The sequence below is a fragment of the Pezoporus occidentalis genome, unplaced genomic scaffold (genome assembly GCF_034315485.1).
Source record: "Pezoporus occidentalis ecotype Australia unplaced genomic scaffold, CSIRO_AGI_Poc_V1 ctg176, whole genome shotgun sequence".
NCBI classification, from domain to species: Eukaryota; Metazoa; Chordata; class Aves; order Psittaciformes; family Psittacidae; genus Pezoporus; species Pezoporus occidentalis.
In genome coordinates this window covers 1,013,699-1,030,480 of record NW_026913596.1, presented here as the reverse complement: position 1 = coordinate 1,030,480, position 16,782 = coordinate 1,013,699, and the positions used below count along the sequence as shown (strand labels likewise).

The window sequence follows — 16,782 nt, the reverse complement described above, 5'->3', positions numbered from 1 at the left end:
GGCACTGAAGAGCTTCCTGCACGGCTGCTGGGAGCACTGAGGTACTGAGGCATCCCATGGTCAGTCCCTGCCACTGGGACAAGCTGCTGGTGTGGTGCTGGCAGCTGGGTTTGGTCCCCACTCTGCTCTGGGGGATGCGCTTTTGGAGAGCCCACAGATCTCCATCCTCTGAGTGCTCAGAGCCCACATCACCTGCCACTGGGGAAAGAAATGCATCTTCCTATCGGCTCAATCTAAAGAAATCGCTTACAGGCGTTACAGAGAACATTAAAACTTGTGGGAGAAAATGATGGTGGTTCTGGTATATAATCCTTCCATCTGACTCCTAAAACATCCATGTTGCTCTGTCGCAGTTGGGAGTTTTGACCTGTAAAACCAAGGAAACAAACCGTGTGTTCTCTTCCAACAGTTGCAATTCAACTGAATTTTGCTTCTGTTTTGTTTTTTCTCAGCAAATGCTGACTGATCCCGAGGTGACCTCCCAAGAGGGCAACATAAAAAAGGTAGGACATGGATCACTCTTATCCAAACTGTTTTACTGCCTGGTTTGAGGTGCAGCTCGGCACTTCATTTTCTCTTCCTACTGCTGAACGGAGGTGTGTGTCGTGACAGCGTCGTAAAAGGTTTCCAGTATTTGCTGCTGCTTTTCTGGATGAAGTGTTGTGCTGCTGTTGGCATCGTTTTTTGTCTTCTTGTGATTCCAGTCCTTATGAAAAAGAAAAAGGAGTTTAAAGTGCTCCTTGATTCAGCTACAACATAAACAGCTCCGAGTCCAAAGTGAAAAACCTCATTTACCTCTTTTCCAGTAAAAGAAAATGTTGGTCCTTTGTTAAAAGTGCTAAATTTTTAGAGGTCGCTTCACCGTGTAAATGTGGCTTATGTGGAGTCCAAGGGAAAAGGAATAGATATATAAAAGGATAAAGTTTAACTCATGTGATGTATTACCAGTGCTTTTCATCACATTGTGATGCTTAAACTGTAATACTGACCAGAGAAAAATGTGTTCCAAATACAGCCCAGCTGTCTAAATCTCTTCCTAGTGGCTGTGGGGCAGCCTCAAGGCTGCACACTTCAGTAGCCAGGTTGCTATTTTGGTTGAGGTTATTCTCAGTAACACTAAAATCACATTATTTCCGTGGCTGTGTTTCGGTTAACAGCTTTACTGAAGTGTTCCAAGTCGTATTGGACGATGGGCTCTCTAGATGCCTGTGTCCGTGTTGAGATGAGGAGGTGGCTGTCCTTTGCATCTGCAGTTGTCTTGTGGCGAGTATTCACGGTGCTCCTCATAACGCAGGAGTATTTGGAAGTGGAAGGTATTTTAAACTGGGACTTGCAGCCCCTGCCGTTCTTATTCACCCAGTGAGGTGAGCGTCAGTGCTGCTGCTAAACTGAGAGCTCAAAGGAAACGCTCGTTTCCCTCTGCCAACCAAAGGGAGATGTAATACTTGTCCGGCTCCAAAGTCGGTTTGGGGAAAGACATTCGGACCCATGTCCGGTGCGGAGCGACTGTTCTACCGCGCGGCAGCCCCCAGCTTTGCTTTGGAAGGCCAGGCTCCCGACATGAAACATCCTTTGACCATCCCATGACCTTGCGGGGGACCTGTCGCAACACTGCTGAACTTTTTACCTTGTTCATCTCCATAACTCATGGGCTGTTGGTCTCTGCCTCTGTGGGATCCTTTTGTCTGGACAGACCCAGTGACAAGGTGGCAGGTTCGTATTATCACAAGGCACTCGTCAGGCGGATGGGGGAGTTCTCCCCTGCTCGGCTGGCTCTTTGTCAGTCTGTAATTACAGCATCACAAATAAACCGTGTCCCTACCTCGCAGAATCTTCAGGACCCTAAAGAGAGCAGGCTGTGTGTGAGACAAGGGTAGGAGGAAGCCTTAGACTGGCAGCTTTACGTGTGCAATACATGGGTTTGCACTTCAGTGTCATTTTGTTTCAGATGAGAATGTTGCAGGAACTACAGGTCTTTGAACCGTACTGTGTGTCCTGAGATCTCCCCCTGTCCAGCAGGTATAGAACTGGACAATTAGGAGATTTGACACTTTAGGGAAGGACTGGCCTTCCATTTGTGTCTTTTAAATGCATTGTAGGGAAGCACTAGTGGGAGTTTATGAGGTGATAAATTTATTGAAGGATGGGCAGTAGGGTTTTACAGCTCGGGTAAGAAAGGTCAAAGCAGTGAGGTAAAGAGTTCAAGTCTAAACTTTATGGCTTGTGACAGGACTGCTGCTAGACAGTTTTTCAGTCAAAGAAAATGAAAAATAAGGAATGAAAAATCATTCCTTGCAGGTTTTGTAGTGTCAGGAATTGTTTGTAAGAGGTACCCGGGCATTCTGCTCCGCTGGCACAAAACCCTCCTGGGGAAGAGCTCCTTTTCCAGCATCTCTAAATCACTCTGTTGTCATATCCCTGAAGACACAAGAGCTGAGATTTGACTTCAGTTTATTCCTGTTCCGTCAGAGATAAGTTGGTGCTGAGAAGGTGACTGAAGACAAATGTAACTGTAGTGGGTGCGCTGATTTAAACCAGGGGAGGAGGATGTTGGAACCAGACAGAGAGACCACAGTGGTCAGTGGCTCCTTTGGCTGCTGCATCAGGGCTTCAGAACTGGGCAGTAACAAGAACGAGAAAGAGAAAAAATCCCTAGAATGGAGAGAAAATCTGTAATAAAGCAAATGGAAGGTGGGGGTGTGGGAAGTGTGATGGTGCGAGAGGCACAGGAAGGTGCTCAGGAAGCATCTCTGCTTGAAAACTGCCCCAGTGTTTGTTCTGCTCTTCATCTGCCAGACCAGAAATGCTCTTAAATAACTGCTTATGCACTGAAAGGCAGTGAAGTCTGAAGATGCAGGAGAGCAGGCACAGGCACTGTTATACTGCACACTGAAACAGGCCCTCTTTTGGCTCAAAGCAAAATAAGAAGTATTATCCCACCGTGCCCAGTATCTTTGAGTTTGTATTACTGTTATTTCTGCTGGGACCACTAACATCAGGGAGCTGATTTATTTGTTAGTGGTTGTCTCACAAGAACTCGGATTTCTACCAATGTTATTAAAGAACCTGTACCCAGGGCCATTTTTCTGTATGTGGAAATGCCACAGACTATAAACGTGCTGTGCTCTGAGTAAGTCTTCCTTTTATCTGCTGTGCTTGCTGATACTCAGTTTAACTTGCACAAATATACGTCAGCTCCTCATCCTGCTTGTTTAATTTGAACGACTCGATCGTGGGAGTTGTGCTAAAATGGGAGATTCCCTCTTTTTAGTGACCTGAATGTGTGCATTCAGAGCTGGGTGTAAGTTAGACCTGTGGGTATATTGCCCGTGCTCCCAGACGTCTCTTTTTTCCAGGCCATCTTCCTGCAGCCTGTTTATTTTGCTTAGAGAGCAGCTCACGTGCTCCCTTGCTCTGCATTTTCTACGCTTCTCCACTGTGTTTAATACCAGTGGCTTGTTACCATTATCTTCATTGTCATTTTGATTTAACTTTGGGAGGGAGATGAAAGCTTCAGACTTCCTCCGGCAGGAAGCAAGGCCAGTGTCCATTACAGGACACCTTTTTTCCCAAGGAGCACTGCTGGGTGTATTTATCTCTCCTCTAAGTCACTTTGGCCGACGGTTCGAGAATCACGTTGAAGGAGGCTCTGTGCAGAGCTCCTGGCTGTGGTGACAAGAGACCTCAGGGACTTCTCTTCAGTAGACTCTCTATTTAGTTTCTGTTTACTTAGAGGGAATAGCCTGAGGGGCTACTGGAGAGAAAACATCTGTGGGAGATAATCTATAGAGTTATCTATCTATCACTCTTGTCGACCCTGTCTCCCTTGAGAGCAAGCTGAGAGACTTGTAATAAAAAGGCATCGCTGAAGAGGCTTTAGGGACAAATAAAGAGACATGTTAAGGGCCAGCTGAAAAAGGATAGAAGACATTATTAAAGCTCAATAGCCGTCTTATCAAAATCCAATAGGATAGGCATTTGGCAAAAGGCTTTAAATTTATTCTTTGACTTTCTCGAGAGCTTGAATTTATCCATTAACAAGAACGAAGCACGCTGGGAGCGGGAGATGCTATCAGCTTCAAAAGAGTGGGATTCAATCTGGCATTATACAAAACACCACAACAAAAACTGAAGGCAAAACCCGTTTTTCCCCCCGCTTTGGCCGAGTTCATACTCACGCTGCAAAATACCAGAAGCTGGTAACATAATGCTGGTGTCACTGAGCGGAGGTAATTTGGGCAGCAGTGATTTATTCTCGACTCCCAAATCACACAGATTAGTTTTAAAAACAAAGTTACTGTTAGAGAACTGAGTGAGATCAGAAATCCTGACCTCTTAGAGAGCACCAAGTTGTAAACAGAAACCTGGGTGGGTGGAAAGCTTTTGCTCCTAAAACAAAAGTGGAAACTAACTGATGTTTTGCCACTGCAGATGCAAAGCGGGATGGGGCCATAAATCTCACCAGGTTTATTATTATATGCAAAATGCTACAGGTCACAGGAACCATCTGATACTTCAGGAACACATTGTTCCCACAAGATGATTGATTGATAATTATGATAATTTGCAAAATGATTATTTGGGTATTATAACCATAGTTTGTCCCTCCGGATTGCTGTGAAGACATTTTCTATATCATGGGCCGTCAGAAATGGCCTCTGGCAACAAGGGATATGGAGAGGTCTGGTCGGTCTGTCCCAGCGGGATCTGTAGGACTGATGAATGACGACCCAGAGGAGTAAGAAATCAGACTTCAATAAGCAGTCAGGAAGGTAGTTAGGGAAGAGCAAGGGAACTGTTAACTGTCTTTTGTGGAGCAATTACGAGCCGGACCATACACCCCCAGGCCTGAGCACAGCCTGTCATAACATTATACATGCAGAGATTTCAACTGGAGCCTGCAAAGTTCTGGGTTTGCAGCACTTACACACAGTGCATTTGCATTTGGGAGCTATTAGGAATATATTTATTATCTATGCCTAATAAAAAGTATTTTACAACTGTCAGGATTTCAGAATCCAGCTTGCAGTGAGATTTGTTCATCTTTCAGTTGTCTATGCTGAAGAAGGAAACCCCCAGTTGTAGTGGGGTTAAAACAGATTTCATACTGAGAATTCACACTGTTAACCAGACCTATCTTCCACCTGCTTTTGTGTGCTTAGATTGTGCTTAAGGAAGGGGAATGTGGTGTTGAAACACATTGAGAGCTTGAGGATGGCGCCCAGACCTTGGGGGTAGCGGTGCTCCCCAAACCCCTGTGAACTCCTGTAACCGTACCCGGACAGCACAGTTGAAGTCCAGTTGCAGCACGATCACTGCCTTACAGTTACTGTTTCAGAAGGAGCTTTAATTTGCCTGGTTTATAGGTTGTATCTTTCCAAACTAAAGGTATGTTTAGTTGCCACAAACAGAGGCAGCTTTGAGTTGATTTTTATGATCTTTTCTTGAATAGGCTTGCGTCATTCCAATAAGCCCTGGACAAAAGAGTGGACAGTTGTCTGAGAGTCTTTTTTATAACATTTCTCTCTTTCTATTGTTAGAGAGCTGCTAATAAAAGAACCAGGAGTCCATTAATTCAGTGAATGAACATATAGTAAAGTCAGTTCCCTCTTGAGAACAATAATGTTGCGGTCAGCTTAGGTTGCCATGGAAACTAAGTACTTCTAAGAAGTTTGCATCCTTGATTTTGCTGAAATGAAGCATGTAAAGTAAAAGAAAGGTGTAAGCTGGCCCAGAGGCGCCAGCGGAGAGCGATGGTGAAGCCGTCCTGCAGGACCAGCGCTGTACGTTTCATCTCTGGGATGCAGATGTTTGGGCTTGATCGTATCGTGTGTGTGTGTATGATAAATGAGTCCAGAAAGAGGTCTCGGGGGGGTTGAACCCAGAAATCAGGGCAAGTGAAGAGGAGCAGCAGTGGTTAAGTTTGCTCTCTCCATGTCTCCAGTATGTTCAAGTCAAGTACAGCTGCTGTGATGTTAACAGTGTGCATCAGCATGGGCCTCTTGTTTCAGGAGGACAGAGGGTGAGGGTGGTTAATGGTGATTTACCATGTTGTCTCTTTGCAAGTTAATGTAAATATGGATACGGTGTAAGCGCCTCATACGACTTTAATTAAGACCTTTGTGTAAAGTAAGTTGGTTCCTTTCCTCCCTCCCACTCTAGGCAAGTTCATACTAAATCACTACAGTGTGAACCGAATGCAAGGACATTGATTTGCTCTTTTAGCCCTAATTCATAGCCTGCCGTCTTACTTTCTTGAATAAGTGATTGCTGCAGCTGAGAGGGAAGTGTCCGAATGTGCTGCTGAGCTATTTATACCCATTGCTCCAAATGACATGCATCTCTGTTGAACAGTATCTCTGAAGATAAAAGTGTCTGCTTAACTTGAGGCAGCGAGTTACAAGAGGTCACCTTGTCTTGTAGTGCATCTCAAACATAAACACGCAGGTTGTGTGGAGCCTCAAGCTATTACAGAGCCAGTGATGCTCTGTGGGATGCAAGAGGCAGGAGGCTGTTCCCTTGGCAGAGCTGACCCACTCGCATTGGTGATCTGCTGTGTCTCAGCAGGAAGTGTGAGTAGCAGAGTCATAGAATCATAGAATCCCAGACTGGTTTGGGTTGAAGGGACCTTAAAGCTCCTCCAGCTCCAACCCCTGCCACGGGCAGGGACCCCTTCCACTAGAGCAGCTTGCTCCAAGCCCCTGTGTCCAGCCTGGCCTTGAACATTAAAATCAGTTCCAAGCTGCTGTCCTCTTTAACCCCTGTGCCCAACTGGTGGTTGGCTTGAGAGGGAAAAAGCCAAACCCACTCCACTACTAATTTATAGGAGGTGTCAGAGTTGTATCTTGGCATCAGGGGCAGAAATGGGAGCTCGTTAGCTCGCTGGCCAGGTAATTAATTGCATGCCTGTTCTGGGGAGTGGTTTGGAATATCTGGTGCTCTGCTGATGGGTACTCACAGCAGAACCTGGTCGGCTGCAGTGGCATGGCTGGGGGGGCCCAGCCCCTCTGCAGAGCAAAGCAAATAAAGGAGACTTGTTCCGACATCTTGGCTGAGTGATCAGTTATGTGAATAATGTGTGTAAAGTTAAGATTTATAAACTTTGATATAGCTAAGGGCTTCCTAAAGAGTGTGAAACCCACATGTGCTAGGGGCTGAGCAATGTACTTTGCATTCACAAGCACATATTAACAGCTTTAACACTTTTCTCACAATCCATCTTCTCTTTCTGTGTGTAAATAGAGTTAATTTCAGTGATTCCTTGTTGAAACTCACATGCGAGATCGTATGTGAAATGGAAACCTCTCTACATGCGTGTCTGCTCCTTGCAATCAAGAGACGCTGTTAATTGTTTGCATACCTTTGAGCACGCACTCGTTGTGTGCTCGCAAGAGGAGCTGCGCACTGAAAGGCTGGCATTTACGTGCTCCTGTAAGGCGATTACTGGTGAAAGAATATTCAGGATGATTAGGAGGTATTACAGCCTCTCCTCAGTTTAGAAATGCCAGAATGCCCCAGAGATCCCCATGAATCTGCTGCCAGCCGGCCCCTGTCAGAGCTGAAGGCAGCACTGTCTGGAGCCCAAAATCAACTTCAGGAAGGTCATGTGAAAGAAAATCCTCAGTCATCAGGAAGCCCTTGGCCCCGTGGCCTTTCTGACATTTTCTGACAACCCTTAAATCACCGGAGTAGACAAAACAGCACAAATTTTGGAATGATGGCCTCTGGGATTTCAGAACTGTCGTTAATTTGGAAGGTAACCCCTGCCAGGAGAGGTATTCCCAGGATTAGGGCTGGATTCAGAACCACATGTGGGATGGAGCGGGGCGGGACCTGACCGTATCCGGTACTGCGGCAGAGGAGGAGCTGCCGCACCCCTGTTCCCCTTGTGTTGCCACCACTTGTTTACCCGGTCCTGGGAATATCCATCAGTGATGTAGGAGCGGGTTGTGCTGAATAGGGCGGGATTCTGTTCCAGAGTTAAATTTGGACCCCAGATTTATTGTATACATTGCATACATCAGAGCAGCCAGATGGCTCTGTTGATCCAATCTGGGATCTTGAGGTGTGTGCAGTATTCGGGTAATCGCACTGTGCAGCTGTTAAAGAGAATAGACATCAGGTAGGAGCCTATTAGAGCTGGCTAGCTAAATCCAGAAACCTGGACGGTAACTGGGAGGAAGGAAAGGGGGGGAATAGCAGGGGGAGTGACTTGAAGTTGCCTCCCATCACTGTGGTGCTGCTCTAAAAAGACAAATCAAAGGGAAAATGCAGGGACCTGAATGCCAGGGACTGAAAATTAAACATATAAATCGTAGCAGATACAGAAATGCTTTTATTCTTTTTTTTTTTCTCCTATATTTTGCTTTAGAAATGCATCAAGGGTTTACAGAGCAGCAGCAGTGACTGTCGTCCCAGGCGCGTTCCAGGAGTGCAGTGTATCTGGTGGTGCTGGTTAGATGGGGTTTAGATGAGCTGAGGGTTTGATGAGATTATAAAATGCCCAGATTTATTTTTTCATAGGACAGTTTTGGGAGAAAAATCATTCCTCAAAGTCAGCTCTTCAGTGATGTTCTGCCTTTACCCCAGGAGATTTCACGTGCAATAGCAGTGCTTCATGAGCAAGTGAGGTTCATTCACTTTGCCCTTCTAGTAGCTATAGTAGTTGTCTGAGTGAGTGGTGTCTTCTGTGACCTGCAGTGTGAAGCCAGATTGTTTTGGGAGTAATGAGAAGATTTAGCTCCATGTCCTAATGATTGTCCATGGGTTTTTTTTTACTCACTATGGATGTTTCTTTTCACAACATTGTGAGTTTTCAAACCTTGATCTCATAGTGAGTTGGGCCAGAAATGCTTCATTTAAACCTAATGGGGTTCTATACTTGGAGATTATTTCCCTTAGCTTCTGATAAACGTTAATTTCTGTGAATACTTTAATCAAACAGTAACTTTTCAACACAGTAGTTTCGGGTTGGGAAGCGTGCGATCAGTTCTAGTCTGGGCTCTCATTTATATCTACGCTAGAAGTGAGGATTTATGTGGTATTTAAACTGATGGGGACTTGCCAAGCTCCGAGTCCCAAGTCCTTCGCGTGCTCACGCAGAGACACAAGAGCTTGCAGGGCTGATTTCATCCTTCCCAAGGAGGAGGTAAAGCAGCAGTTGAGGAAACGGCAGCGTGTCCAGGATTCTGTGCTGGCATCAGTCATTTCCAGACCTTCCAGCCCAGCCTGGCTCTGAATTCAGCAGCTTATTATGGAGTTTGTAACCAGCAAGGAAGGAGTGTGAGTGATGTGGGACCCTGCACAGGGGCTGAGCAGGTTGTGCTGGAGCATGTGGTCTAGGTCATGCTTTACCTAGAAAGGTTGGAGCAGAGGATCCTGGAGGTCCCTTCCCCTGAAGGATTCTGTGATTTGGTTTCTTCTGTTTTCCCTCCTTATTTTAAAATGTGACACAGAGGTACAGAAAAGGATGGAAAGCTGTGGAATAGACGATAAACTACTTTATAAACCATGGAGGACGTTTTCCTCATGCTTCTGTTCAAGCTTCATGTGTCTTATAAGGAAATGAAATGAAGAAATCTTCTGTCGCATGGAGGCATCCTATCTCCCGATCTTCATGAGTTAGCTGATTATGTTGGGGTTTGTTGAAATGAGTGCTGGCCTCAGGACGGGTGAGGCTTGCTACTGAGCAGTTTTCCAGATCATTAATAATTGCTGTAGAGATAGTTGTGCATATCTGCTGTCAGAACACTTTAGACCCTGGTTGATGGAGTAATTCCTTCTGTTCCAGAAGAATAAATCACCAGTCCTGAAGGACTTGTTTCTCTTTATTTCAGTCTTAAGCTTCAGCTTGTGTCACCCACAAGACGACTGGTTTTTCCTTATATGCAGTCTGGTAGAAACTCTGGAAGTTTACAGAAATGCTGTTGCATCAAGGTAGTTCTTATGATCGTGCTAAGGTGGTAAAGTTCTTCTTTCCTTAAAAATTAAATGAAAAATTAATCCGGAAGAGTTTTCATTTTGCATATTTCCCCCTCTAATCACATACATTTATATATAACACCAGAAGAGTACTGGCTTTGATTGTTCATTCCCTTCCCTTTGTATCTGGTTAACTCCTTCTGTAGTTGTGCCCAGAAATAGCTTGCAGGCAACCTGCTGACTTACATTGCCTGCTTCAGGCAGCCTCTTGCTCAGCTGCTGCTGCCTTGATATGGAGATTAATAACATTCCTTATCCTGGGAATCTCAGAGAAGGTAACTCCTGAACAACTTGTGGAGGGAGTTCAGGTCTGGTGAGCCCGAAGATGAGCACTGTCACTTGAGTGTCCCCGAGTCTGGAGTTACACTGGGCTTTATTCTGGCACGACTCCTTTTCCTTTAGCTCACACACTTCGTGTGGGTGGTTGCTTCTTTTCCACCCCAACTCCCATTAGGAACAGAGGTCTGGAGCAATGCTGTTGGGTTATTTTGTCCAGTTTCCTGCAGTCACATGCAGTGAGGATGTGCAGTCTTTCCTCAGTAAGTGGGGTCCCTTCCCCCTTCAGTAAGATAATTTCTTTCAGGCTTTCTGTCTTCTGATGACTAGAACATGTCTTCTGGGTTCCAACGTAAATTTATTCCTGGCAGTTTATATTTGCCGACCCTTTTGCCAATAAAAACTTCTCATTTGAATGGTAGCCCATCTTCCATTCCAGTTCTGATGTTCACCATATGCTTATCTGCTCTCTGCTTTGGTAGGCTTGCTGCAGACAGCACCCTATCTCCTGCTAATCGAATTGCAGCGTGTCTGTCCCACCCTTGGGAAAAACTGGGAATCCCAGTGCACGGAAAAGCTGGGCTTTAAGGTCATGCTCATTTTTCCAAGGCATTATAGTGTTGGTAGGTGTCTGATGTCTACATCCTTCTCCTGATGCCGGGATGACTTTAGGCAAAGCGCTTCCCTCTTTTGTGCCCAGGTTGCTGTTTGCACAGCTACATGAGCAGTTTTGCTTTTTGAAGGTATTTCAGTCCAAGGAAAGAAGTCAGAATATTAAGAAGTCAATATTTTAATTATTATTACCCAGATAACAAGGTATTCTCAGAGTAATGAAGTCAGAAAACCAAGGTTTATTATTTACTCCTGGTCTATGTCTCTGTTATTTCTGAACCTGGACCAAGGCTGTAGCCATTTGCTATGTGAATGTTTGTGTCCCTGTGACTTAAAAGTGTTACAGACGGAGGCTCTAAAATGACCGTGACCATGAAAGCAGATTATTCTGAGATGATTTGAAATGGCCCTTTTTGCTGTATGATAGGAAGGTTGGCAAACAAGTCCCTGCTGAATGTCAGAGTTCACAGTCTTGTTTGGTTTGGAAGCTCGCTCCCAAGTTTGGATGCATCTCTGAAATTCATCAGAACCCCTTTGGTCTGAAAAACACTGATGAAAACCTTGCACATGACTTCTTTCTGCATTAATTTCTTCTAATTCCTCGCAGTAACTGGGCTGGAAATACCCAAGAAATAGGTTTCCTTGTTGTATTTTCTCTGTTCCGTTTGCAGCGCCAGCCAAAGTCTAAAGCATTAGAAACTTATGTACATAAATAAGGAGAAAAGAAGCTAATGGATTTTTTTCTCTGAAGGTTCAGAAATCCTTTCAAGCTGGACAAGGCTTTGAGTGTGTTTTCCTTCTTGCAGGGGTTTAGTAGAATTCAAGGAGGTTTTCTTGTAGTGAATCTGCATGGATCATTCCATAGCAGAGCAGAACCACAGGGATTTGGTTGGCATCATGAGCAGATTATAGAAGAGGACTTGGATAGTAAGGGAACAGTAAATACTACAGATAACAAACTCTTATACCACTGATTCATTACAAAAAGGGGCAGATAACCACTGGTAGGTCTGGCCCCTGCCTCAAGGCGCCTCTGGGTGGATGCGGTCCTGTGTGGATCTGCTGGAATGCCAAGGAACAATTGCTTTTAGTGTGAGAATGCTGTGCCAGAGAAAAAACCTTCAGTGTTTAGGCTCTGAATAGGGAGGATGTGCTTTTCGGAGGATATATTTTGCAGATAATGTGGTTAAATTAATACTTGGTGTCAGTGAGAAAATGCTTTTGGGTAGGCAAAGAATTGTGCAGACCGCATTCACTGTGTATCATCCTGTATCTCTGCCTGGTCGGTGAGTCTCGTGCCTTTTGTACTCTTCCTACAACGCTTAAACGTGTCAAACACTGAATTAGAGGAGCTGGGTGTTTGGTAACTATCTTTCCCATTTGTGAACAGCCACAGCGCTCTCTGTATTGACACAGCCACAGTTTCCCTTTGTTAGTAGCCCTTCTTCCCCGGCTGGTTTTCACTCACATAAACCAGTTGACCTGCATTAACTGTGCTTGCACAGTGCTCCTCCTTTTCATGCTAATGCAGCACATCAAATATTTGTTTGATTTTTCTTTAAATATCTACCTAAAAGAATATTTCCTTTTTTTTTTTTTTTTTAAGAAAAAGAAAGAAAACCCTGCTGAGCATCTTACTTAACAGGTCACAACAGCAAAGCCAATATGGTGGCAGAGGGGAACCCTCTTTAAAAGAAGCAGAAATACTTTAAATAAATAAATTTGGTCTGATCTTGCTTCTACTGGAGAATAAGATAAGCAGATGCCATTCTGTAAAACAAACAGCTGAAGCTAAAATCCATACTCGGCATTAACCTAAAGGGCAATCCCCTGTATCACACATCCATCACAATAAGGTGAGAAGAAGGCAGTCTTGTAGCAAGACAGGTTTGGGTTAGATGTTAAGAATGGAAACCTGGAGCAGTTCAGTACCTGAGTAAACTCTGCAGGGAGGAGGTAATATACCTGCCACTGGAGGCTCTGAGGAGGTTTAGACAAATACCTGCTGGGCTGGACTAGGTAGGCACAGTCCTGCATTAGAATGGGGGGGCTGAGACGGCTTCCCGAGATCCCCTCCAGCCTCACAGGGTTTGTCTTGGCATTAAGGCAAGTGAATGGAGCGAGTTCGATGGGGGCTGAGCTGGTCTTTGCCTTCCCTGGCAAAGGGAAGTGCTCCACATGCAGGCTGAACCACACTAAAAGCATGAGAGGGGCCAGCCAGGGCTTTCCTTCTCCTTTTAGGCTGATTTGCTGTTGTTTCATGGTGCCTGGTAAGTTTTGTGCCCTTTGTCTTCAGTACTGCTGATCAGCCACACGTTTTCCTCCATTTATGAGTGGGTTTGGTGCTTGGGAGAGCTGGCAGGTTTAGAGAAAGCTGAGCTGAAGGGCTGAGCGTTCCCTCCTAAACTCCTACATAGCTGCGTTTCCTACTATGGAAAGTAGTTGGTCCAGATTCTGAAACATGTATTTATACACACTGGATAATAGAAAACTGAGCAAAAGGAAGAAAGAAATAAAAAGAAAAAGCCCAAAGTATTTGCAACTGTGTGCCAGAGTCCTGAATCAATCAGGAAAAGCAGGATCACAGCATGTGGAATAACAGATGCAGTAAAGGCTAGCAAATGAATGCTGAAATGCATTATGCTTTTATAAAGAAGATTTAAGGTGTCAGAACGTTTTTCTGTTTGAAGATGGAGGCTCTTTGTCCTTGTGGCTGACATTGCTTCGTTTCTATGTAGTGTTGCAATGGGTGGAAACATCCTTTAACTGCCAGACAGCACTTACCGATAAGGCAGCCAATTAATAATGTTGATTTGAAAAGCCCAGGAATAGGTGAGAAAGCAAAGTCCTTTGGTAAGTCATATTTGCACAGTATTAAGAGTCCCCTTTTACCTGATCTGGTAAACACGGTATTAGGAACTCTGTGCCATTGAAAAGTTGAGGGACTACAATGATATGTGGAACTGATAATTGCCACTCCTAACTATTCAGCACCCACTTATCATGCCTTTTGTACATACATACCTTTGAAAGGGACAGCTTATGGCATATGTATTTCTCTTTCCTAAATACGGAGGGAGTGCTTTTATTTTGGCTGCACTGACGTGTTTTATCGCAGGAGGAAAGGTGGAAAAGGAATCGGCATTTCCTTCAAAGCTGGTGGCCCTCCCCTTGTAGACTTTGCGTTGGGTCTGGACACGCAAACAGCCACCCTGTTTGCTCAGCTGATGGCACAGTCTTCCCTCGCTGTGTCGTTGTGTGTGCTCAGAGGACAAGATGAATGCAGTCTCTGATGGAAACAAAAAGGTGTCTAAATCTGTAAGCAAAAGAAAAACCAGTTCCCTGAGGGAACTGCAACTGATTCCGCATGGGCACCGCTCGTTGCTTTGGTCTTTGGTGTGAACCTGCTCATTCTCAAGGAGCAGAAACACTAAAGATGTACAACAGTGACACCCGGACCAGTCCTAATCGCAAGGGAGGCTTGAGCGGAGTGGGAGCTGTCAGGTGGCACAGAACGTGCCCTATCATCGGTATCTTTGTATGTTCCTGTATGCTTAAAAAGGCATAGAAATGGAATTAATTAGAAGTAGATGAAGCTGTTTGATTAAAGGGCTTATTTGTTGCCTAGACGTACGTGTAGGTATAGAAATGCAATTAGTTTGAGCGTGCCATTAGCAGTGTCAGAGACCAGAAGTAATAGAGCTTAACCCTCACAAGAGCCGCCCGTGAGGCTCTGTGCAGTTCTGATCCTCAGAGCAGGACCTGAGTTACTCTCCATGAACCATTTCACCTCTTAACTCTTTCTGTGGAGTCATTTCCAGCCCACAGTCACTCTGGTCGGGGAAAGCTCACCCAGGGCCAGCTCTTCCCTTCCTGCCATGGACAGGTTTGCAAACAAGTGTGTCCAAGGTGTTCTCTGAGATATGGATCATACAGAATTCCTCAGCTTTCAAAATCCCTTAGGATACAGCTCCAAGGACAAGACCTGCCTCAGCATCTCTTCACGTGTCACTGACCTGTAGCTACTCGGTCTGAGGGAGTCTGATTAAAACATAAGGTTGGACGAAGCCTTGGGTGATATGGTTTAGTGTGAGGTGTCCCTGCCCGTGGCAGGGGGCTGGAACTTGATGATCTTAAGGTCCTTTCCAACCCTAACTGTTCTATGATGCTCTAGGATCATCCAGCCCATGGGGTGAATCCCTCAAGGACCTCAACAAATAAGAAGCCTTTCGAAAGTGATGACATTCTGGTGCTGCCTTCAGCAGTTTAACTTTATCAGTTGCTAAGTTCACGTAGGTGGTTAGAGCTTATCTGCATTTCTGGTCCGTGTGGACTTTGAATGCCTCTGTGGTCTTTGTGCTGCTCCTCTGCTGTCTTCCTTAGGAGCAGAGTATGAAGAGGGGAGTGTGGGCTGAACATACCCAGTGCCAGTGCTGGCCTTGTCCTGGCGGAGTGACTTTAGAGGTTCGGTGTTTGTGCTCTTTTGATGGAAACACTGAGTGCTGTAGTGCAAGTATTCAACCGCAGGTTCACCGCTGCCGCTCACGAATACCTGGTGATGGTCCATGATTGTGGAATACTGGGATGTGTGTGGTACCCATCATGTGAGAAAATGGTCACCAAGAGCAGCTAGGGTTGGGATCGTAATCGTCATAAATGTATATTCTCTATCTGTTCTTTCCCTTGAGAAAGTGCCTTACTTTAGATGAAAGAAATGCACTTCATATTTCAGCTGATAATGAGAAGTTAATAAAATTGGGATTTTGTGCAATGCAGGACCTCTGACATCTTAATCTTTATTAAAGAGACTTAAACTACCAGGAACTGCTGGTGCTGACTGGCACAGCCAGACTCGAGAAACACCAGGAGAGACTGGTCAAATGAACTGTTAAACAACTCTTCCTAATCCATCAGGAAGAAACAATAAGTGCTGGAAACATCTATTTACCATGCATCAATCACGCTTACCTAAGCAATTTCTAAGTAATTATACTTGTGTTATATAGTTCCTGAGATGACTGGTCGGAATGAGACGTTTGCTTTATTAAAACAAAAATGTACTTCAGTTGACATCTCAAATGTTGGTTCCCGTTCTGACAAAGTAGTAATTTTTCTGGACATAACCTCTACTAATTGTTGTGCCCAAATCCCATCTGGAATTCAGAGAGCTGCTTTTCCCTTTTAAAAGCTTGACAAAAGGAGGGGGGTAAAATTAAGTGGTAGAGATTTTGTCTGTTGAATTTTGGTAGGTCAGGAAATAAAGCGTTAGGAGCAGCTTGGCAAGACACGGCCTGTGGGGAGCTGGTATTTGGGGAGGGGAATAAGAAGCTCATTGCCCTTTTCGTCTTTCTTTTTCCTTTTATTCTTTTCCCTGCTTCCTTTTATCCAGAGGCTTCCACGTCAGTGCAGGGAGAGATGCCCTTTGGTAGGAGCCTGACGGTCTCCAGAGCAGGACCAGTTGTAACCACCCAGCTGCTGTTGTTCCCAGTACTGAGGGTGTCAGAGTTTTTTCCTGACCAATATCACATTTTAGACTAACAGATAAATGAATGAGGAGCAGTTTGTACCTACATTTTCCATAGCTGTACCAGTATATTTGGTGTCTTGTTGACCTTTGATGTTTGAACATTGTGGAGTTGTAAAAACATATATATGTGTGTGTATGTGTGTGTGTGTGTTTTACAAACCCATCATTGTGTGGGGCTTTGAAATGTCGGTTTCTAATCCACTCAGAGAAAGGGGAGGGATAGAGGCTTTGTCAGGATCCAAGCAATTAGGATAATTAAAAAAGAAAGCTTATTGGGTAAACATGCTCTCAGATTGTGACCTCTTAATTAATGGACTACAGGGAGAAATTACAGCAGTGGCAAGATAATTAACACATGCATTTAAAAAGAACTGTTAGACAAGGGT

At 44.8% G+C, this 16,782-nt stretch overlaps 1 protein-coding gene across 10 annotated transcripts in view; it reads left to right on the top strand.

Annotated features, from left to right (window-relative positions):
- PRDM16 (PR/SET domain 16) overlaps window positions 1–16,782 on the top strand; it is a 272,710-nt gene that overhangs the window by 146,701 nt on the left and 109,227 nt on the right. For 8 of the 10 annotated variants that reach the window (XM_062614559.1, XM_062614560.1, XM_062614565.1 and 5 more), the window contains one exon: window positions 453–503. The exons of the other annotated variants lie outside the window; for them this stretch is intronic. In XM_062614559.1, the coding sequence (XP_062470543.1) occupies window positions 453–503 (51 nt within the window). The remainder of the gene's footprint in view (window positions 1–452; window positions 504–16,782) is intronic. 10 annotated transcript variants of the gene reach the window in all.